Here is a 23,325-nt window from a genome sequence, read left to right on the forward strand (position 1 = left end):
ACTGCATCCGGACCAGTGGCCGCGTTCTGTGCGCAAATTTTTGTCTGGGCCATACGGAAGTGTGCCACGTTATGAATGCTGATATGCTCAACTCAGCAGAGGTATCACCGTTGTCCCCCATTACAGAGAGCAACGAAATCTTCCCGATCTTGTGGGAACAGTGCTGACACCATGTCAACTTTGTCAGATCATTACAAATTGGGAAGAAATGGCGATGATGCCTGCCGCACTGCTTCTCATCTGCAGACGCCTTACTCTGGGCAACATGGGTTCAGCCAAAAAAGTACAGAAAGCTAATAGCTGTAGTTGTGGTATCGAATTAATAATTCTATGGGAAAGCCTTTTATGAAATAAATACTTGGTGTCGTAAGCCGTATTCTTATTAAATTCCATTTGGAGAGTCCATATTGGTAGTTTTCCAATTACAGCACAAGAGCGCATTATGCGGCATAATGCTCAACTAAGCTTCAGCATAATTCGGCATTGTGCGTCACTGAGTCGCATTATGATGAAGCTTGGTTGAGCATTATGCCGCATAATGCGCTCTTGTGCTGTAATTGGAAAACTACCATTAAGGTTCACAAAATTCCACTGTGTTACATATAAGTAATCTGTGTAAAATTACCTTCAAACTTTTTCAAAATTTCTACGAAGATAATCTACGGCATAGATACCATAGATTATACACATAATATTTGAGAATTTTGAGATATACACATTACAGTTCTACAGGCATTGCCTTGTTATTACGAGGTATTTTCTTTACCCACAATTTGTCGGTTATAAAAATAAATTGATCATAAGTGAGGAATAATTAAAATAAAATTACTCGGAATGCTATAATTTTTTGTGGCTGACTTGGCCGTTTTAGTCTTAGAATTTCTAAATCAAACTTATGACATCGGCAAAAGTAGCAACGCAGGTATGCTGTATTTCTAACGCAAAGTAGAAGCAGATTTGTATCTACTAAAAGTACCTAATTTTGGTGTATTCTTTGTAATTTTGTCAAGCGTAATGGTATTTTGCGTGGTATTTTAGCTCATGAATAACAACAACGCACAAAATGGCCGCCAGCAGCCCATATCGCGACTAACAGCGCCCCCAACGGACCCTCGAATGAAGATAACCGCGTCATCATCGGAACAAAAAAAGAAACCGAAAGAAATTTGTCGCGACTTCCTCTGGGGAAAATGCACTAAAGGAACTGAGTGTATTCACCTTCACAAACTAGACCTAAAAGTTTTGAAAGAAACCGTAAAGTTTTGCCGCGATTTTCAAAACAAAGTTACTTGCAGTAGACCTGGTTGTACATTTCTCCATGTTTCTGATGAGGAGCAAAAGCTATTTGAAAAAGAAGGCAAAATACCTCGTTTGCTAGCTGAAAGATACGCAGCTCTAAAAGATTCACCTACAGCAAAAATGGTGGTGGAGAAATCTCAAAAAACAGGTTCTATGTTTAACGTTGGAGATTATTTAACAAAACCACCGCCACCGCCACCACCCGTAGCATCAGTGGCAGGGCCCTCAATACCAGTATCGCATCCATCTTGTTCTTCTCTGCAGTCAATGCTGGCATTACCACCACCACCACCTCCTCCTCTTCCTCCACTACCGAAGGCTCCACTCCCTCAGCCAACAAAGGCGGTAACAATAACAACAACATCCACAACAGCAGTGGCTTCCACATCAACCCAAAAGTTGACACCAGCAAAACCAGGTATTTTCTTTATTTATAACTATTTGTGATGCCTTCTTTTAATCAATTTGCATTTGTATTGTAAAACATTTAGATAAACTGATATATTTTTTTGAAACAGTTGACTTGAAATTTTTATTTTTCAAGCTTACAGAAATTACTTTGGCACATGATGTTGATGTCCCAACTGTATTTTATATATGTATATAGTAGCTGTACCATCCTTTAAACGAAAATATAATAATATGACTACCACACTATGCCACTACCTTCACTTGTTAAGAACTAGTCTACAATAAAATCACCAATAGATATCATTTAAGTTTTATTTTTTCAGTTCCAAATACTACAATGAGTACAACAGGCCTACATATACTAAATCAGCCTCCTCCACCAGGGTAAGTTATTAACAAATAACAATTAATTAATTTATAATACCAATAAATTATGAAAAACTTTTTTTTCCACAGCTTTGATGCAAGTAAACCTCCACCACCATTACCTCAGATGAATGGTGCTATAAAACGGCCTGCATTCGATTCTTGCAAAGGTAATGAAAGTTATTTATTTAATTTCAAAATGCTAAGCGATATGAACTAATTAAAAGCAAATTCGCTTGATGCGAAAAGCATTTTGCTACTGTTATTTTAAGTTAATTTGAATAAAATAATTGGTTGGTGTTGCTTATTGAAAAAAACTTAGAAAACAGTAGAGGCTACCTCTTGTTCATAGACATCAATATGTGGTTGCAGTGGACCCTCGAATCAAAGAGAATTGTGATAAACATAAAATGTTTATGTTGCCCTTATCAATAGAAATGTGCTTAAAAATTAAAAGATCTCTAATTTATAAATTTATTATTAATAACTAAAAAAATATATATATAAAGCATCAAGCGCTATGTAACAAGCTATTTGTTATTTTAGCCTTATGTCTCGAGCTGTGCAATCGCAATCACATAATGTAAGGTACAAATAGTTACATTATGTGGTCTGACTGTCTGCCCACTGCAATAAAAGCTAAACACTACTGCACAATTGTGTTGCTCCAATGTGTTTTGTATAAAACATTGATCTACAACACCAACCGCAATTAAATGCATGTAAAAATAGTTATGTTATTATTATTTTAACTATGCGATTTTATTTATATGCAATTTTTTCAATGAAAGCAATATTATAAATTAATCACAGCCTAGTTAAATTGCTATATCTAAAAAGGCTGTGCTATCATTATATATTTTCACATTATTCATATTTTTATGTTGTTCTCTCAATATTTTAAAACCTATAAAAAATTATGATCTTATCAACTGTTCTTGTGTTATGATTTGCTTGGCGCTCATTGATTTGTTCTCAGCTGGACAAAGAAAGATGGCAAAACTGGATGACGCGAATTCTTTAGAAAGCGACTGCAATAACTGTGTGCAGAGGGAACTCAGGTTTGATATGAAATATTCGTCTTTATTTGTACGCATGAAATTATTACAGGTAAAATGCAAACATATATAGTTAATATTACTAGCAAGGCGATTTTTAATTTTAAAAAAATCGTTTTATATTTTCCTTCATACAACTTGTACATAATGTTTACATTGTAATATATGAAATCTAATGCAAAGAAATACTATTTTAGAGATAAATAGAAATGAATATATGAAATCAAGCCAGTCATAATAATTTTCAATTTGTCACAGCATTACCATTTATTTTTTTATATCTAAAAAAATTGCTTACATACTATAATACAAGATGTGAAATTTTGATGTACTTGAAAGATTTACTTCTACACTATTAAAATCTAACAAAAAACGCGAAAATTACTGTGAAATTTGTATTATTTGTGCTTATATTTTTAGAATTAAAATTTTTATTACATTGCGTCTGAGTGCAGAAGCATAATACATGAAGTGTTGCAATAATAAATGTAATTATAGCGAAGAAATTAAAATACTGTACCCATTAAAATTTTATTTAATAAAGTATGTATTATGTTGGCTTTCGCTTTTGTATTCCTTAATTGCTGATGATTAAACTTTAAATAAATTTACACAGGATTGAACTTTACAAACAAGAAATGAAAGACCTTGAAAAAGAACAAGAAAACAAGTCAAAGATGCTGAAGATGAAGATGGTGGAGCATGAGCGTGCAGTTGCAGTGCTGAAAGCAAACATTGACCCTGAATTTTATCAATGGTTCGATGATTACATTGAGGTAATTTCAAGTTACTTAAAAGTTTTCTTTATTATTTTTTAAGCTTTGATATCAATACAAAATTAAATAATGCAGTGCCTAATTAAATAAAAAAATTAAAATCTTAATTTTGCTCAGTCGATAAATTCAATTTCTTGTAATGCTTGTATTTATCTGATGTACTATCCATAATTTACATATTAATACTACACAGTATAAAATATATATATATATGTATATATACTTTACTATAGTTTGGTTGGTAATTTTTTTAAGGGTGTAACAACATCAACAAAAGCTGTCCTGGTAGAGCTATTGAAGCATGTGGTGTCAAAAGGGAAATTAAAAAATTTAAAACTAGTAAGTATTCTGTTAGCATTATCAAAAATATGTAGACCCCTATTTTTTACCTACCAAAATAAATTAACCACCAATAATACCTAGGTATATAAAGTCACAACTATAATAAAATATACAAACACCATATATGTATTATTTATTAAAAGAGTAACTTCGTCCAGTTTAATTCTCTTGCCACATCCATGCGAATGTGTTTTATGTAAATATTTTCTCATATATTTTTCTAAAAGGGCGTAAAAGCAAAATGAAAAAAAACATTGTCAAATTCTTTGTTGTGAATTTTAAGCAATAGCGCATGTATATGAATTATTTAAAAACCTTTTTTTGTAAATTTTCTCAGTATTAGGATGTCATGGTGGATTTTCGGATCTAAATTTACCGTAATTAACTGTATTAATTTATTAACAGACACAATCGCAGTATCCATTAGAAGATGCAGTTTTGACTACTTTAACTAGAAGAAGATCTTCAAATCTAAATGATTCAACAAGATTGCTAAAATTGCTGGGATTGCTAGGTAATGCTATTCTTAAAAGATCGATTATTTGTATGTTGTTGTACTTGGGCTGCACATGCGAGACGGTCAAATATAATGATGTTCATTAATTATGCATGCATATCACATGTGCAAAATGAATCATAATCTTTGTTAATGAAGTTTGTTAATGTGTAATTATATTTCACTTAGGAACTCAGTTTAAGTAATTTAAGACAGTTTGGCTGAGTCAAGTACAATAATAGGCATGTTTACCATTATTTCGATCATTAAGCTTTGTTTGATTATAATGTGCTGCTCTAACAAGATCCGAAGTTGTTCAGAATATCATGCACACTTCCCAGTTAGTTTTTTGTAGTGGGTACACATTCTGGAGACATCTTTGAAATACTGATAAGGATATTCATATTAAGAAAGTGTGTATATCTACTTCTATTTGCAAATCATTATGTATCATTATAATGATAGTCACTGGAGGAGGAAATTTAATATTGTGCAGTTGACACCGTACAAAAATTATGTACAATGAGCACATAAGGCATGTTACCGCGAGTGCATCTCTTGAAGTTATGGAATTATACCCAAATACAATATGATGTTTGATTTGAACAACTTCACATGCGCAGAATAATTCTGAGACAAGGCTTCAAAGAACAAACCATTTGATGAGCCAAAAATTGTTGAATGGTCTTGATTAAGACATTATATGATTCCATGCATCATGGCTAACAAGAGCTTCATAGTTCTATAATTTAAATCCAGTATTAGATTCTGTTGTTAGATTTTGTATGAATTAGTGGTCTATCTGTCACAGATAACAAAATCAAATGACTTCTAAAGACTTCTGCCCTATAGGATTAAGTGTGGCTTATTTCAGGCAGATAGCCAGTGTTGTAGTTTTGTTTCATGTTGAACCTTTTAAGTGGACGAAAGATTCTATGCTAGGCTTCTGTTATTAAAGTGCGCGCGGAAGCGCTAGCCACCTTCTGAGGTATGTGGCGGGGTGAGACGGGGAAGGGCGAGATTGACAAGACGCACACGATATTATATTTAAGTGCAGATAAATCTCAGAATAACATGTACGAATTAATGTAATGGGTGCCTAATTGTAATATTGTATTTCCTGGTTAAACAAAAAAGCACATTCAAAAGTGTTTATTATATTTTATTATTTACGATACAAAACAAATTTATAAGCAAATTAACATTTCTTAACAAGTAAATCACAAAACACTATCAATGTTATAGTACATTATAAAAAAATAATCTTTATCAATTTTGATTTTTTTATCAACAAAAACTGATGAATTTTCCTTCGTAACACCCCCATGTCGAAATATTCACTGTTATTCTCTTTTTTATTTCTTTAGGTTTTCGTGGATAAGTAAATTTTGGTTTTTCCGACGTTTGCCGATTCGAATTTCCTTTAGCTATAATTCTCATTACGTTCTGAGAAAAAAACTGTACACATTGTAAATTACATTTTACATGAGTGCTCTGAGGAATTGTTCGAGATGATACCGGCATCTCGTTTTTACCATCGCACCGCCCGCCACCGGAGTAGAGTTCATCCATACTACCTGGAGCCACTGCGGTCATCCACAGTGCGTTTCCAGAGGTCTTTTTTGCCACGTACCATCCGGCTATGGAATGAGCTCCCCTCCACGGTGTTTCCCGAGCGCTATGACATGTCCTTCTTCAAACGAGGCTTGTGGAGAGTATTAAGCGGTAGGCAGCGGCTTGGCTCTGCCCCTGGCATTGCTGAAGTCCATGGGCGACGGTAACCACTCACCATCAGGTGGGCCGTGTGCTCGTCTGCCTACAAGGGCAATAAAAAAAAAAAAAAAAAAAAAAAAAAAAAAAAAAAAAACATTGGTCTTGTAATTGGTGGACCCATCTTAGGATATTTTATCTCGAAAAACTGAATCGTGTCACCGTCGCGGTAGTCCACGGCAGACTGAGTTAGCTTGACGCTTGTCTACCTCCCCCGCCCTGCCTCTCACATATCTCAGGCGGTGACTAGCGCTTCCGCGCACACTATGGTAGAGAATTTCAGTAGGGCTATCGAAATTGGCTGAGGCCTGAATTATTAACGTGTTGTACAAAAAATGGCCAATATATATAATTTAATGTCGCTAATAAGACGGCAGACAGCGCCTTGGCTATGCCTCTGGCAGTGCTGAAGTCCATGAGCGACGTTAACAACTCACCATCAGATGGGCCATATGCTCGTCTACTTAAATATACGTGCAATAAAAAAAGAAGAAATAAGACAGTTAAAATAAAATACATGTCTATTTTCATAGAAATGTATCTCATTTCGACCATCGAAAATATTAGTATAATATATTGCCTTACGAATTTGTTGCACTTGTGGTCGAAAGCTTACTGAAAAGGGTGGTGCGGTCGATGGCCCTGTACGGAGCTCCCGTATGTCGTTGCGCCCTAACCCACGACAAGGTCACGGCGTTGCAACGTCTACGGCGCGCGATTACGATCAAGACGGTTCGCGTGTATCGCACCGTCTCGTTCGAGGTGGCGTGCGTGCTCGCCGGGACGTCTCCCTGGAACCTGGAAACGAAGATGCTCGCCAAGGATTTACGCATGGCGATGCGATCTCCGCACCAAGGGGGAGCCGCATTCCGGCGCGGCGGAATTTCGAGTGCGGAGGCTCCAATCTCGGAAGGCCGCGCTCGAGGTGTGTCGCTGCCAGCCGGACCTCGCCTGCGGGCGACGAATCGTCGAGGCAACCCAAGTCTAGCCCTCTCGGACTGGATGGATCGCAACACAACCAAGAACATCTCACCTTTCGGGCGACGCAGGTACTCACGGGATACGGCTGTTTCGGTCGCTACCTGCACCTCGTCGCCCGTAGGGAGCTGACGCCGAAGAGCCACCACTGCAGTGACTGCGATGAAGGCACGGCAGAGCACATGCTCGCGTACGCATGCAGCGCCGCGTCCTCGTCACGAAGATGGGACCGGACCTGTCGCTACCGACTGACGTTCTCTCAGAAACTCAGTGGGACGTGCGAGTTCACGAGACACCCTACCATCAGTAATTACGCAAATTACAATTTTTGCGATTTTGGTATTTATTACAAGATGTTGTTTTTTTACCGTGGAAGTCATTGGTGTAAAGGACAATGCCCAAAAGTGGGCCAACTTCATGACAAAACTATTTGTACTTGAAAAACTATGCCTTATTTTTTCATGTTGTTTAGTTTATGTATCAACATTTCTTTCACCCTGGCATTGTTTTACAAAAATATAAATTACTTATTTGATAACATCCCAAAACTGAGTGCCATAGTTTTTAAATTCGCCAATAGACAAAGGGAAAATTAGCCCCATATAGCCTTATAGTTTACTTATATGCTGACAAACGAAAGAGTTGTCTGTGACTTGAACAACAAATTAAAAAAACTGCTAATGGTTATAATTCAGACTTTTTAGTTTATTGTTGTTCAATTCAATATTTATGTATTGTAATAATAATTATTACTTAAAACCATAAATTATTTAATATTTTTAGATATTAATGATTCCATTAGTAAAAATCTCAATGGCCTACCATTACTCTATTCTTATTATATATGATCAGAGAGTTTTGGCAGAGAGCAACCCGAGTGAAGCGTCACTTGAAGTTTTATTTTATGTTTTTTTAATAGCTTATTGTGATGTATAATATACAAATTGGGTGTTGTTTTGTGTATTAAATGTCAATAATCGTTGTTCACGATTATTGAGGCATTGGAATAAAACCGTGGCTAACATAGCAGTGACTGTTTTTTTTTTTTTCAAGATAAAAGGTTGCGGAAATTCACGCTCACTCAATGTGCTATTCATCAAGTTGACGTCAAAACTCCCAAAAAGCAATAAAAAGAAATACACCGGATTTTTATTAACATAAAAAATATAACTATGACAGACTAGGCTGTATAGGCTACGCTCTTTGCCTGCTTGTTGGCGAATTTAAAAACAACAACAACAATATCGTTGCCGGCTTCCGGATTTCATTTCATTTTATTATTATTATGAGGATATAATAATAATAAAATGTACGTAAGGGCTTATTTCTAGCAACATTAACCACAATTAACTTATTTAATACTGTAAATAATGATGAGAGCGATTATTGATTTCGAAGAAAACAATTAACAACTTAATTTTAGCTGCAGAAAAAAACAGATTTCTCTTAAACCTGGGTGAGAATATAAAAATCGTTTTCTGAATATGAAACGATATTTCTTTGTCTATCAAATTAAGTTAAAATCATCATCACCCGACAACTTTTTTTAGGGGCCAAAACGCCCATAGAAAATGGGCATTGTCCTTTGTTAAATACGTATTTTAGTAGTTGATTCTTATCTGAGGGATTCGAACACCTTCTTTAGGCCACCGCGACTTCGTAACTGTTTTTTGGTAAAATTTTACTAATTTATTTCAATATTTTTTCTTCTACAGCTAGTAAAGAAAGAAAACCAGAAGCGCGTAATACAGAAATAAATACTGAAATACGAATAAATGCATCGAGCGTTGTGAAAAATACTGCATTGATGAACAGCCCCGTAAATGGTTTTGTGAATCGACAAAAAGAGGTAACAATTGAAGCTAATCAGAAGAAAATTCCGATTGCTGTTAATAGTAGTCACGTGACGACTACGCTCCCGCAAGCAAAAGTAGCAACTCCTCCTATGCAGCCGAATGGGATAGTGCCATATCAGTTATCGGGAGTATCGTCTGCCAGCCCTTTTTACGGCAGTACCTGTCCACCTGCGACCAGGAGTGAGTATAAACTTCATCATCATTTGATTTTTGTTTTATTGCCCAGATGTGGACGTGCTCACGGCCCACCTAATATTTTGTGGTTACGGGAGTCCATAGAAATAAAAAATGCCGAGTACAACGGCTGCCCTACTCTTCAAACTAAAACGCATTCAACTGCTTGACAGCAGAAATATACGGGTGGTGGGACTTATCTGTATGGGCTCTAAATACGCCCTAACACCAGTAATTACCCAAATTATATTTTTTGCGGATTTCATTATTATTACACCATGTTATTCCTTCAAGTGTTTCGTGTACATTTATTAAGTACGAATTTTAAGTACGAAATCGCATCAGTCGCATCGCTCGATACGAAAGCACCAGGCGTCTTGTTCTTGTAGACTACAACAACTTCTCCATATATTTTCCGCGAATAGAAACCGATATCCATAAAGTTATTGAAATCACCGCACACATTGCAATAGTATTTTTTATATATTTAATCTAATAATAAAACTTTGAACCAAAAAGAAAACTGATATGAAAACAAAATACGATGTGAATATCATCAATGTAGTTGAAGACAGTAATACCTATTTAAGGAATTTATTAAGGATAATTAACAGCTAATAGTCATACCTTGATAAAATTGACATAGGACCACACGAAAAGCACTAGCTTTCAAATAAATAAATAAATCATCAAAATCAACACGCACACCAAAAATGCAGTCAAATAGAGAACCACATCCTTTTTTAAGTCGGTTAAAAATCATGTATACCAACCGTTTTCAAATTTATTCATCAAGGTATGTTACTAAACAAGACTTATGTCCACATAATCGTGTTTAAATAACTAAGAATTCGTAATCGTGAATGATTTTTGCAAATAATTAATTCCATTCTTATTTTTACTGAAATACGTAATAATCAATTAGTATTTTCAATTAAAACAATATGTTCAAAACCAAGATTCATGTGTTAGTAACTTTTAGAATCAGTTATCATAATTGATAACGTATACAACATTTGTGAGGCCAACTGCTAAGAAGCTCGTGGTCAGTAACCAATTTGTTTTTTTTTTTTCCCTACCTAAGCTGAGTGCCTTGAGAGGCTATTTCAGCGTAACCCTAACGTTTGTAGGTGAGCTCACGGGGCTCAAACCTGATGACGTTGCTAACACGAACCCTAGCAAGAGCCGTGCTTCGCAGAATCTACCACCGGATCGGAAACGCGACCCACTGAGAAGATCCGGCGAGAAACTCAGTGGGCTGTGTCTGAGAGTTAATTTACTCGTCGAGCCCTTCGTCGCAAGCGACTGGTTCGACGAGAACGGTGACCGGTCCTTGAAGTACCTAAAAGCACCGTTAGTGGATCGGGAGGATCCGAGATGACGTGTTTTGGGCGACGTCGACTGCTTTCCATTCTGTCCGCAGGATCGGGAATGCAGGAACCAAGCTTGAGTGCAGCAATCATGTATACTTACCGCCATACATCTTTAGAAACTTAACCAATGTGTAAAAAATCAACCCTGTCCAATGTGGGAAACGGTTCTAATTTAACTGACAAGATTTGACCTAAATAAACTCTAATTACATAACCAACCCAGAGGAATGGACAACACACACAATACTGGTGGTAGGACCTCTTGTGAGTCCACACGGGTAGGTACCACCACCCCGCCTATTTCTGCCGTGAAGCAGTAATGCGTTTCGGTTTGAAGGACGGGGCAGCCGTTGTAACTATACTGAGACCTTAGAACTTATTTATATCTCAAGGTGCGTGGCGCATTTACCTTGTGGATGTCTATGGGCTCCAGTAACCACTTATCACCAGGTGGGCTGTGAGCTCGTCCACTCATCTAAGCAATAAAAAAAAAAACAGTCGCACTCGCCCTAAACACATCATTTTGGATCCTGCTGATCCACTCGATGCTTTTGATCATTCCAAGCATAGGTCATCGTTTTTATGATGTTAACAATCTCTGACCAATACTGAGATCTTAGAACTTATATCTCAAGGTGGGTGGCGCATTTATACGTTGTAGATGTCCATGGGCTCCAGTAAACACTTAACACCAGGTGGGCTGTGAGCTCGTCCATCCATCTAAGCAATTAATTAACAAATAAAAAATAGGGGTTGATCATAGAGGGATGAAAAATTGAGAGTAACATCAGATTTTTTATTTTAATTCATGACAAAATAAAACAAAATTCTTGAAAAAAACATTAAAGTTTTTAATTAACAAATAAAAAATAAGGGTTGATCGTAGAGGGGTGAAAAATTGAGTAATATGAATTTTTTTATTCTAAGTCATGACAAAATAAAAACAAAATTCTTGCAAAAAAAATTAAAGTTTTTAATTAACAAATAAAAAATAAAGGTTGATCGTAGAGGGGTGAAAATTTAGAGTTGTATGCTGTATCATAAAAAAATAAAAACAAAATTTTGTCTAAAAAATAAATAAAAAAATTTAGGGGTTAAGCCCCCTAAGCCTTAAGATTTAGGGGGATGAAAAATAGATGTTGTTTGATTCTCCACCCTGGCCGATATGATTCACGAAAATCGGTCGAGCCGTTTCGGAGGAGTTCAATCACGCACCCCGTGACTCGAGAATTTTATATATTAGATGTACTTGTAAGTCATTGACAATATAAGTGTTCCATATTATTTTATTTTGGATACCATAGTAATAATAAAAAACAGTATTGGCACATTAATCATTTGCAAAGCGTAATTCGTAGTATGCTATTGCGTAAATGTAATCTTAAAATTCAATGGGTTCTGGAAATTATTTTTTACATATAATTATTTATACATTATAAAAACTTCTTCAGCTTTTTTATTAGAATAAACTTAATTGGAGTTCAATTAAAATCATCGAACTGTTGATGCTAATTCCAAATAAACCTGATTATTTAATTTTTAACTGATTTTCTTTTAAAATGAATAATTAATTGATATGAGTCAACTGTAAAAGAGAGATAGAGAGACAGAGAAGTCAATATATCCTAATACATGTCTCACTCAGTCCCCATGCGCGCGAATAATGCCCTCGCGCTCTTACCCACAGAGGTATTAAATTTAATTTAGGGGTTGATTGGCCCCTTGGATCGGTCTGTCTTTTTGTAAGAGGTTTCAAAATAGTTGTCTGGTGGACATATATAAAAATCTGCTTTCAGAATTTACGTGAAGTTAGGTCATTAAATTGGGAGCTTCAAAGCGTCTGCTAAGCAATTCGGCCGACGGAGTGTCTGGGAGTATTGGCGACTTATTTTTAAGAATATTGCCTAAAATATATGTAAAAATCAGCTTTAAGAATTTACGTGAAGTAGGGAATGATTTTATGTACCTTGAGTACCTGATATCTGAAAATTGACCGTCTAAGCAAGGTAGCAGGTAGGCATGCGTTTTTAGTACATACTAACACTACGCAATCGGCCACATTTCGTTCGTCAGAAAATACGTGATGTCTGGGGGCCTGGGATCTTACCCTAGTATTGCAATAATTGATGCTTGGCAGCTCCTTCTTACTGATAAACAAAAATCTATGGCGCTAGAAGTCTAATCATTTTTTTCAATAGAGCAGTTTATGAAATTTTAATACGCGTTTATTAGCTTCATGCGTGTGTATCGTGTTCATGTATGTAACGGAATCTTTGACCGTGATTTTGACCCCCTTCAAAACGTCCGATTAACTCGAAATTTAGCGGACTTATCAAGGTCCGCTGATAATTCTATTATTTAACAGTTGGTATTACTTTCCCGTTATTTACTTTCGGCAGTCAAAACAACAAATTCAATTGAGCGCTTTATTTTTTTCACTTAGCAAATTGAAAACTGTGGTATTTGCGTGATTGTACATTAATGAATATTGCACTATGCACTAGCGACCGGCCCTCGCTTCGCTTCGGAAACATGAAATTTTTCTATTGATTATTTACGACATCACATTAGAAACCTCAAAAATAACAGTATTTATCCACTATTTAATGGTGTTATTATACATATAAACCTTCCTCTTCAATCACTCTTATCTATTAAAAAAAAAACGCATCAAAATCCGTTGCGTAGTTTTAAAGATTTAAGCATACGTAGGGATATAAGGACAAAGAAAGCGACTTTGTTTTATACTATGTAGTGATAATGCTACTGAAACTCAAGAATGAAAAATAAATAATTGTTAAAAAAAAACACGCTTTTATTGAAAATCCAACTAAAAACTAGAAAATAAATTTATTGTAAAAAAAAATTGCGTGTAGGGACACAGTTTAGCGATCACATACTTATTATTCTGTTACTCTTATTATAATGAGTAAATTGCGAAATTTTTGCAGACCAATTTCATACGATCTCCATATTATAAGTATGATGTCTTGTGAGCCTGCATGGTTAGGTACAACCAGATACCACCCTGCCTGTGTCTGCTGCGAATCAGTCATGCATTTCTGTTTGAAGACATCTTCTTCTTTGTCTCTACCTTATCCCACTAGGTGGAATCGGCACATCGATTTTTTCTATTCCGTTCTCTTTTATCAGCCGTCATCACAACACTCACTCCTCTCTTTCTCTCTCTTATAATAATATCGCCATTCACACACTCCATCCATGTCTTCTTCGGTCGACCTCTACCTTGCACTACCATTTCTATACATCTCCTAGTCACATACATCTCCTCTTTACGCATCACATGTCCATACCACGCTAACCGAAATTGAATACATGTGACAACCATTAAAAAAGTGATAAAGGGTATGAAAAGAGGCAAGTCTCCTGGTAATGATGGACTCAGCATCGAGCATCTCCAGAATTCTGGTGTTCACCTGCCGAGAGTTTTGACTATGTTGTTCAATTTGTTTGTAGGGCATTCTCACTTACCAAGGGAGATGTTGGACACAATAGTTGTACCTATTGTAAAAAACAGGACAGGAGACATAGCGGACAAGGGAAATTATAGACCAATTTCACTGGCAACCGTCATAGCCAAGGTGTTTGACAGCGTGCTTGACTCACATCTCAGTGGATACACTAAACTGCATGATACACAGTTTGGATTTTGTGCTGGGCTATCTACTGAGAGTGCCATTTTTGCACTGAAGCATGCTGTCAAATACTGATGATGATTCATCCGACCGATTTCGGCCATGGCGACCACTTTGACTCCTATCCGTCGATTTGGCGCTCGTGTGCTCGAAGATGGCTTATATAGCCTATCTTTGCGGCAAAACTCCTTGCGCATTGAGGGCACATAAGCACGCCGTTCTCATAATTATAGGTTATGTCAAATACTATACTGATAGGAAAACACCAGTGTATGCCTGTTTCCTGGACCTATCAAAAGCCTTTGACCTTGTTTCCTATAATATCTTGTGGGAAAAGCTACTGGGAGAGGGTGTACCTCCTTCATTAGTAAATATATTATCTTTGTGGTATGAGAAGCAGAGGAACTTTGTACGGTGGTCCAACGTACTGTCGGACCCTTACAAACTAGAATGTGGTGTAAGGCAGGGTGGTTTGACCTCCCCGAGGCTCTTTAATATCTATGTAAATAAGCTACTTGAGGAGCTCAGTAGCACACATGTTGGTTGTCATATAGATGATTTGTATCTTAATAACATTAGCTATGCGTATGACATGGTGCTGCTGAGCCCATCAATATGTGGGTTAAGAAAGTTGTTTTCCATATGTGAATCCTATGCTGAGGATCATGGCTTAAAGTATAACCCTAGTAAAAGTGAGCTGTTGGTGTTCAGAGGTGTAAACAAAAGTCCACCTCATGTCCCGCCTCTAATGCTCGGTGGCTTACCTGTACAAAGAGTAACACAGTTCAAATATCTAGGGCATATTGTAACTGAGGAATTAAAAGATGATATGGACATGGAAAAGGAACGCAAGGCATTGGCTGTCAGAGGGAATGTAGTGGCACAAAGATTTGCAGGTTGTTCAGTGCCGGTCAAAATTACCCTCTTCAAGGCTTACTGCCAAACCTTTTACACAAGCGGTCTTTGGGCTACTCATACCCAGAAAATGGATAATGCCCTGCGCATACAATATAATAATGCCTTCAGGGCGTTGTTGAGGCTTCCACCTTATTGTAGTGCATCAGGCATGTTCGCCGATGCGCACACGGATGACTACTTCGCGATAATGCGCAAAAAGGTGGCATCCATTATGCGTAGAGTAGGAGGAAGCACCAACGTCTTGAGGGTACTAGCTGAAAGACTGGATGGCCCGACCCTGGGTAGGTTCATCAAGTTGCATGTTCTACATGCTGCTTGATGGGGCTACCAGGGACGGAGTTGATTGATTTATTTAAATACTAACATAGTTCGTAAGTTATTTGTAATACTAACACAATATGAGACTTTTGTCTTGGAATTTTTTTTTTTTTTTTTTTAATTATTATACCATATAAATGAACTTATGTGGAACGGAATTCACGTACTGATGTTTATGGGCTCCAGTAATCACTCAACCCCATTTCTAAGCAATAAAACAACATCTCTCTTCTACAAAGCTCAGCTTTAGCTTAAGTGGCGTACCTGCTCCTATGTACTTCTAAAGCTTTTCAGGCTGTCGACCAGTCACCGCCTTCGCTGAACCCGTCGCTTGCGACGAAGGCCTCGACGAGTAAATTAACCGATAATAGACACAGTCCACTGACTTTCTCGCCGGATCTTCTCAGTGGGTCGTGTTTCCGATCTGGTGATAGACTCTGCGAAGCACTGCTCTTGCTATGGCCAGTGTTAGCAAAACTCCCGGTTTGAGCCCTGTGAGCTCACCTACTATACACACGAGCAAAAGTTTGGAATCACTTACTTGAAATTGGTTACGCGCGTTCTTGCTTACTAAATAAATTTTTAATTATCATAAAAACAACATCACTTTATAGGTTCAACTGTTAACTTTAAATTGATACCAAATTCATTCAAATCGAGCCAGAAGTTAAGGAGCTATCCTGGATTAAGTGAAGGAGGTAGGAAAACAAAGAAACATGGAAAAATAATGAATGAATAAAACAACGAAAATTAATAAATAAAAATTTTGTTTAGCCTTAAAATTAAGTGTCAGTAGTTTGTGTTCCCTCCCCTCGCCTTATTAACTGCTCGAAGACGATAATTCATAGACCTGATCAGCTTCTGAATTGATTTTTGTGGGATACCTTCCCACTCCTCAATCAACGCCGATTTCAGCTTATTCAGACACGAAGGAGCAGAAGTTCTGGCACGAGCCTTCCTCTTCAGTTCATTCCACGCGTGCTCAATGGGATTCACGTCAGGGCTGAGCGCTGGCCAGTCCAATGTGGCGATACCTACTTCTTTGAAGTATTCAGTTGTTACACGGGCAGTGTGACAACGAGCGTTATCGTGCATAAGGAGGAAGTCATCACTGATATATCCCGCACAGGGAACGACATGTTCCAGCAGAATATCGGAAATGTGTCAGTCCGAAGTTATACCGCCTCCGCGTCCCCCGCCAGGCACGAAAACAAGCTCGGTTTTACGGTCGAAGGAAATGCCGGCCCACATCATACAAGAGCCGCCCCCATAAGCCACTGTTTCAGTGAAACAGCACTGCGCAAATCAATCCTCAGGCCGCCTGTAGACCTGACCTCTTCGGTCACTACCGTGTAAACACATCCTGCTCTCCTCGGAGAACAGGACTTGCCTCCATTGCTCAACCTACCAATCAAGATGGGTGTGAGCAAATTGAAGGCGTGCTTATCGGTGAACTACCGTGAGTTTCGGGGCTGTGGCAGGCCTTTTTGGAGTTGAATTCACTTGCTTGAGTCGTCGACAAACTGTCCACTCGCTGGCTGCTTCCGCACGAACATCTCGGAGCTCCTATTGGACGTCGACACCAATTAAATGCCGATTTTGGAGAGTGGTTGACACGATAAAACGATCATCCCTCTCCGATGTGTACCGGTGCCGTCCAGATCTTGGTCTCGGGATAAAGCGACCAGACTCCCGAAAGCGCTTGTAAGCTTTCTAAACACAGGACTGGCTTATGTGGAGCCAACGAGCGACCACCCGCTGGCTGAGCCCTTCTTGCAATAGCGCTACGATTTGTGCTGCTTCTGTAGGTGTTGTCTCCATTATCGTACAAGGTAAAGGGTCAAAAGTAGCGGAGATGTGTACCGATCAACATGTGAAAGTCAACTGATAAAGAAAATCCGATAACAGGTGCTTTTATAGGGGTCAATAGGTCGCAACTCGCGACGTATCAAATAATTGAAACAAGATTTTTTCGTTACTCCTTCACTTAATCCGGGATATATTCTTAAATACTTACTTGATTTTAATGAAATCGGTATCAGCTTAAAGCTAAGAGTGGAACCTTTAAAATGATGTCATTTTTATGATTATTAAAAAAATATTTAGTACACAAGATCGCGCGGAACCAATTTCAAGTAAGTGATTCCAAACTTTTGCTCGCGAGTGTAGTTCGGTGAATCTAGAATAACCCCTCGAGGTTACTAGAATAGGTAGAAAAAAAGGCTGTCGATGATATTATACCTAGTCAGGTCATAAATTCTGTCACATGTTTAATGTAAAATAATTGAAACAAGTTTATTCATTATGTAACCATTCATATACCAAAATGAACTTAACAAAACATAGATTCTTATGACACTAAAGTTTATTAAAAATGACCTCCGTGATTTTGAATACAGGCCTTCAATCTGCGCGGCCAGTCGTCTATCGCAGCACGAACGAGGTCCATGTCAATATCGGCGGCTGCCTTAATCAAGGATGTCTTGAGTGACTCCGAATTGGGATGAGGCTTTGAGCACGCCTTTTCCTCCAACTGTTGCCATATATTGTAATCTAACGGATTCAAATCTGGACTGGAGGAGGGCCAGTCTTCGTGCCGGATGAAGTCGATTTCACGCGCAGCCAGCCAGTCTTGTGTGCTCTTCGCTCTATGAGCTGGCGCCGAATCTTGTTGGAATACCCAGTGCCTGTTATTGAACATGGTATGAGAAACAGGTTCCACAAGGTTCGTCAGGACTGTATTTTGATACACAACTGCATTCGTTTTTACACATTTCTCACAAAAATGTACCTCTGTTAAGCCTCAATAAGAAACTCCCAACCATACCATGAGCGAGGATGGAAAATGACCTCGTTGGACACGCGGAATACGGTTGCTCGCTTCTTCACTACTGTGTGCGTACACCTTATCATTTTGTTTGTTGTAGCTCTTCTACGGTAAAAATTTTTTCATCCGAAAAAAGAATTTCCCGATATTTTTTTCCCGCGTACCGCTTCAACAAAGCGCGGCATCTCTTCAGTCTCAGGTCCATTAGACGAGCATTCAAACGATGTCCTGTTTTTCTTCGATATGCCCGAAGCCCTAAGTCTTCATTTAACACCCTTTTCACCGTGGTTCTGCTTAACCCCATCTGAAGGGCCAACAGTTTCTGCTTACGTTTGGGATTTCTTTGAATTCGCGCCTTCACAGCTTTTATCACTACTGGAGTCCTAACAGACCGAGGGCGACCACTTCTTGACCTGTCATCTACACTAGTCTTCATTGTATCGTTTGATGGTACGATAAACGAATCTTTTGGTTATATTCAAATTTTTCAGTATGTTAAAACTTTGAATTGGCGCGTAACCGCAACGATGCAACGCAATAACTGCAACACGGTCTTCTTTAAGCTTCCACTCCATATTTAAAAATGAGTAAAATTCTAAAAGTATACATTTTTATTTTCATGAACAATTCGAAATTCGAATTCAATAAACTTTTTTGTGGCCAGCATTCTAAAAGAAAAGTTTTTACTGTGTGACAATACTTATGACCTGACTAGTTATAGTCTCTAAATTTTTGTCTACGCAGAGACTGGTTCTCTTTGTGTAGTATCATCATATGTTCCGAGTAATTATTTTAAACATCTCCGTCATTTCTATTTTACCATCGTGCCACCAGCTGCCTGAACAGAGTTTTGTGCTTTCCGAAACCATTGCGCTCATCCATGGAACAAAGAATTAACTCACCTCCACGTTGTGCCCCAGATGCTGTCTTTTTTTGAAAGAATAAAGCGATGTGCATTCCCTTTTTCAAAGCTAGGCTGTACGCATGTCTGCTTTCGAAGACAATAAAAAAAAACTTCAAACATCATAACATATTCGAAAAAAATATATCGAAACATTCACATATCTCATGTCAATCTGCTGGCCTGTAAAGCTAAAAAATGTCATTGAACCTTATCTCGACGATAACGGGAAACAGATATATAGCAGTAACAGCAGACGCACAACCGATTAAAGATTATCTCGTTTTTCAAGTCCGTAGAGACAGTCCCATGTGAGTGTTGAACGATCCTAATGAAATATAACTAAATATTTCAGTTGCTACAGCTCCCACGCAGTCGACTTCAAAGCAACCGGTGAGAATGAAGATGAACATGCCGAACATGCCAAACATACCAAACATGCATCAAAACGGACCCGGTTTTAATTTCCAATATAACATGGTGATGCGGTATCCACAACCACCACCGCCGTTTCAATAGCATCCGATAGGTACGTTTTTCGATAAGAGATTTATTGCCGAACTTAATTTGAATACGAGAATAGGTTGAAAAATAATTTATTTTCCATTGAAATATATGATAAGACTGAATTTAATACCCATTTATAGTATTAATTAAAACAAGGGGGACACGGTAGTTTTCATGTTACACTGACCTAATATTTACTTTAATAACTATTTTATGATATTTTTGAAAAAAATTTTTATTATTGTTGTAATTTTTGCATGTGTTTTATGTTTTGGAACGAGTGTCATAAATTTAATGACGAAGAACATTAATATTGTGCTGCTTTTGCGTATGTTATTATGTTATGATGCGAATATGATAACAATGATAATATCTTTATTTGAATTCAAGAAGTAACGGAAATAATTATAAATAGATGTTTTGAATATTTTTTTATGCAAATATAAACATCGTTTTCACGCGAAATTTATTTAAGATTGTTCAAAATATTCATTGGCTTACTAATAAATATTGTTGTTGTATTATAAAGTAAGCAAAAAATTATCGTTTTATACAAATTGTACATTTTGTTGGCGAAGGTGTTTTGCAACCCATTCTTCAAATTATGTTACACCATTATTTCGAATCCTTATAGCTTGAGGATTTCTTAATAAATGTTTGCAGCTAGTTCATTTATTACCTCTGAATGTTTGGTATGCCAAAGTAGTGTGTTGTGTGTTATCAATATTATTTACAAATTTATTTCATAGTAACTGTGCCGTCCTCTGAAAAAGTACAAACTTTATACATGTTTTAGCATTTGAACAAAATTAATTAATGAATAATGTTTTAATGGAATTTATAATTTATACATGCGAAATTATTTTTGAAATTAATGCTAATTTAATTATTATTAGAAAGCAGATGTGGTCCTAAACAGGCGATTTTAAAAAAAAACGATGACAAATTATTAAGATCCAATTTTTGGAGCACAAAACTTTTGCGAAAAAACCTAGTGCATATGCGATGCGTCGGCTAGTATTCTAACTAAAGTCGTGCGCTCGCGCTGCTTCTCTCATAAAAATATATTTAACCGTCACTATTCATCGGCGAATCATATGAGTAACTTCGTACACGCTCTGCTCACGCCGGCAAAGTAAATATAATAAATCGTCGCTCGTGACCGCGAAACACGTGCGCTCCGCGTAAGTACTCTGGGCTCGCCGTGCGCGCGCGAAGATAAGTGCACTGGTGCAATGAATACCCGTAACGCAAAATATAAAGGAATTACGTTTGTATGCAGTTGTGCCGCACCGGGACGCAACGATACAAGCTGCAACGCACAAAGACATATAGTCCAGAAGCTGGATGACTGCCAAATACCAATCTCCAAGGACTTGTTTCCGAAACAAGTTCAGGCATCGCCTTCGCATCGCGACCAGTTAAAAGTTAAAGTGATCTAACGCGGTGGACACGAGCATTATTGTCGGATCGGGTGTAGACTATGTGAGTTTTGATTGTGAGTGAAACAAAAAAGCTTAGTGTACTGACGTAACTTGAAGGTTAACTGAAACAAAGTACTGTGCCTGATTTCATTGCGATTTACATTAATATTGAGCTTTAAACAAGTAGACTTTTTTAAATTTATACAAATATATAATTTATTGTTGAAAAAGCTTTTAAGCAAACAACCCTAGGATAGAGTTGTGGTAACAGTAACTTTTTACCCAAAATTGTTAAATTGTTTCTTAAGTGTTAGTTTAGTATTAGTTAAAACAATCAAATATACATAAATATACATGGTATATATTTTAAACAAAAAAATGCATATTTTAAGAAAAAGATAATAAGCATGAAGAGTATATTATTTACTAGAACTTTACCGTATATACCGTACCGTACCGATTATTTTTTTATATTTATGTTATTTCTTTCCATTTCATTATTTGTAATTTCGAATTCACATATTGAAAGGGACAGTAAGGAAACCAAAATTACCCTCATAAATTTGATCTGTATACTCAAATTATTCTGAAATATATAAACTATCATCTTAAATATGTTCAGGGCAATAATGCTGCGATATTTCTTAAAATCGGAAAGTTATGACAAAATGAATAAAAACACTGATAACTCTGAAGTAATTAACAAAAAATAAAAAATGAAAAAATTAACACAATAATCGTCCACTGCATTACAAGCATTGTCCAATACAAGAGCATTATTTCTTCAATAGATACTTCTCATGTAACTATTGTACAAGGTAAGCCGGATAATGTTATGTAATTCAGTCGCAGACTATTTAAAGCGAAACGCACGGTGGGTTCACTGCAAAAATAGGCAAGATGTCACCAGTATTCAAGCTAGGAGTTGGTAGCTAAGGATCAGTGATCTAGGTAGCCAGTAGTGAGAAGTAATTGAAAAATTGTCTCAATTATTTCATTCGTAGGAACAACAGACGTACAGAACAACGACCATGTAGAATTAAAACGGCTGTAATTATTTTGTAAAGAGTGTATTAATCATTTACATGTCACTCTACTAATAACTTTCATAGTGGGGAGCAAAACCGAAAAAAATTGTAATTTCGTAATAGTAATGGAAAGTAAAATAATACCTATATTTAAAAGATTTAAATGTTCATGTACACAATGCAAGTCTACACTTAACACAAAAAAAAAAAAAAAAAACATATGGTTTTACCACACTCGTCTTAAATTTCCCTTGTCATGTACATTTCTTAGCATAAAAAAACACTGCAAACTGCCTGATGACAGAAATTCTATCAAAACTGCGGTGTTAAGATCCCACGAATCCAGTTGCAGTGTTGTTCAATTTATTTTAATACTGCACGTACTGTATAGTGGGGTTTTTAAACACAGTGGCCAGTGTGCCTCTGACATTTTGACTAGTGCAATTGCTTGTGGTGCTAAATGAGTTATCATTGACTCGAGTAGGTATAGTCATTTTCGATGACTGAGGGTTGACCGATCTAGTCATTTAAACTGTGATTATTTCTAAATCTACCATTTTATTTTAAATTATCGAGGCTGGATCGATCGAATTACGCTGCACATCCACATCAGCATCTTTATTTCAGCAACTAGAATTGGAATGTTTAGTTTACAGCCCACCATTCACTGTGATACTGAACTGATAAGAACTGTTCTTATTATTGTCTGATAGATTAAATGAAGGTGTTAGGCCAGTATACCAATATCGATGTCTAAGGAGGCGACGGTGTTATACCGATACTAGGAATGCCTGTCTATCATTAAATAGCAAAAACGGATATTGCAACTAACTGACACATCTCTTGA

At 37.0% G+C, this 23,325-nt stretch overlaps 1 protein-coding gene across 4 annotated transcripts in view; it reads left to right on the top strand.

Annotated features, from left to right (window-relative positions):
* Positions 1-661: 661 nt before the first annotated feature.
* LOC149503569 (uncharacterized) overlaps positions 662-23,325 on the top strand; it is a 29,863-nt gene continuing 7,199 nt past the window's right edge. Inside the window, exons 1-11 of one of the 4 annotated variants that reach the window (XM_089730475.1) lie at positions 662-922; positions 1,039-1,717; positions 2,034-2,094; positions 2,167-2,246; positions 3,056-3,137; positions 3,751-3,910; positions 4,166-4,249; positions 4,658-4,766; positions 9,212-9,532; positions 19,875-20,048; positions 21,309-21,858. In XM_089730475.1, the coding sequence (XP_089586601.1) occupies positions 896-922; positions 1,039-1,717; positions 2,034-2,094; positions 2,167-2,246; positions 3,056-3,137; positions 3,751-3,910; positions 4,166-4,249; positions 4,658-4,766; positions 9,212-9,532; positions 19,875-20,038 (1,767 nt within the window). In that variant the 5' untranslated portion in view covers positions 662-895 and the 3' untranslated portion in view covers positions 20,039-20,048; positions 21,309-21,858. Of the gene's footprint in view, positions 923-1,038; positions 1,718-2,033; positions 2,095-2,166; positions 2,247-3,055; positions 3,138-3,750; positions 3,911-4,165; positions 4,250-4,657; positions 4,767-9,211; positions 9,533-12,695; positions 13,711-19,874; positions 20,698-21,308; positions 21,859-23,325 lie in introns of those variants that run through there. The other 3 variants (XM_089730470.1, XM_089730467.1, XM_089730478.1) reach the window with 3 other exon arrangements.

Source organism: Bombyx mandarina, chromosome 01 (genome assembly GCF_030267445.1).
Source record: "Bombyx mandarina strain Sakado chromosome 01, ASM3026744v2".
NCBI classification, from domain to species: domain Eukaryota; kingdom Metazoa; phylum Arthropoda; class Insecta; order Lepidoptera; family Bombycidae; genus Bombyx; species Bombyx mandarina.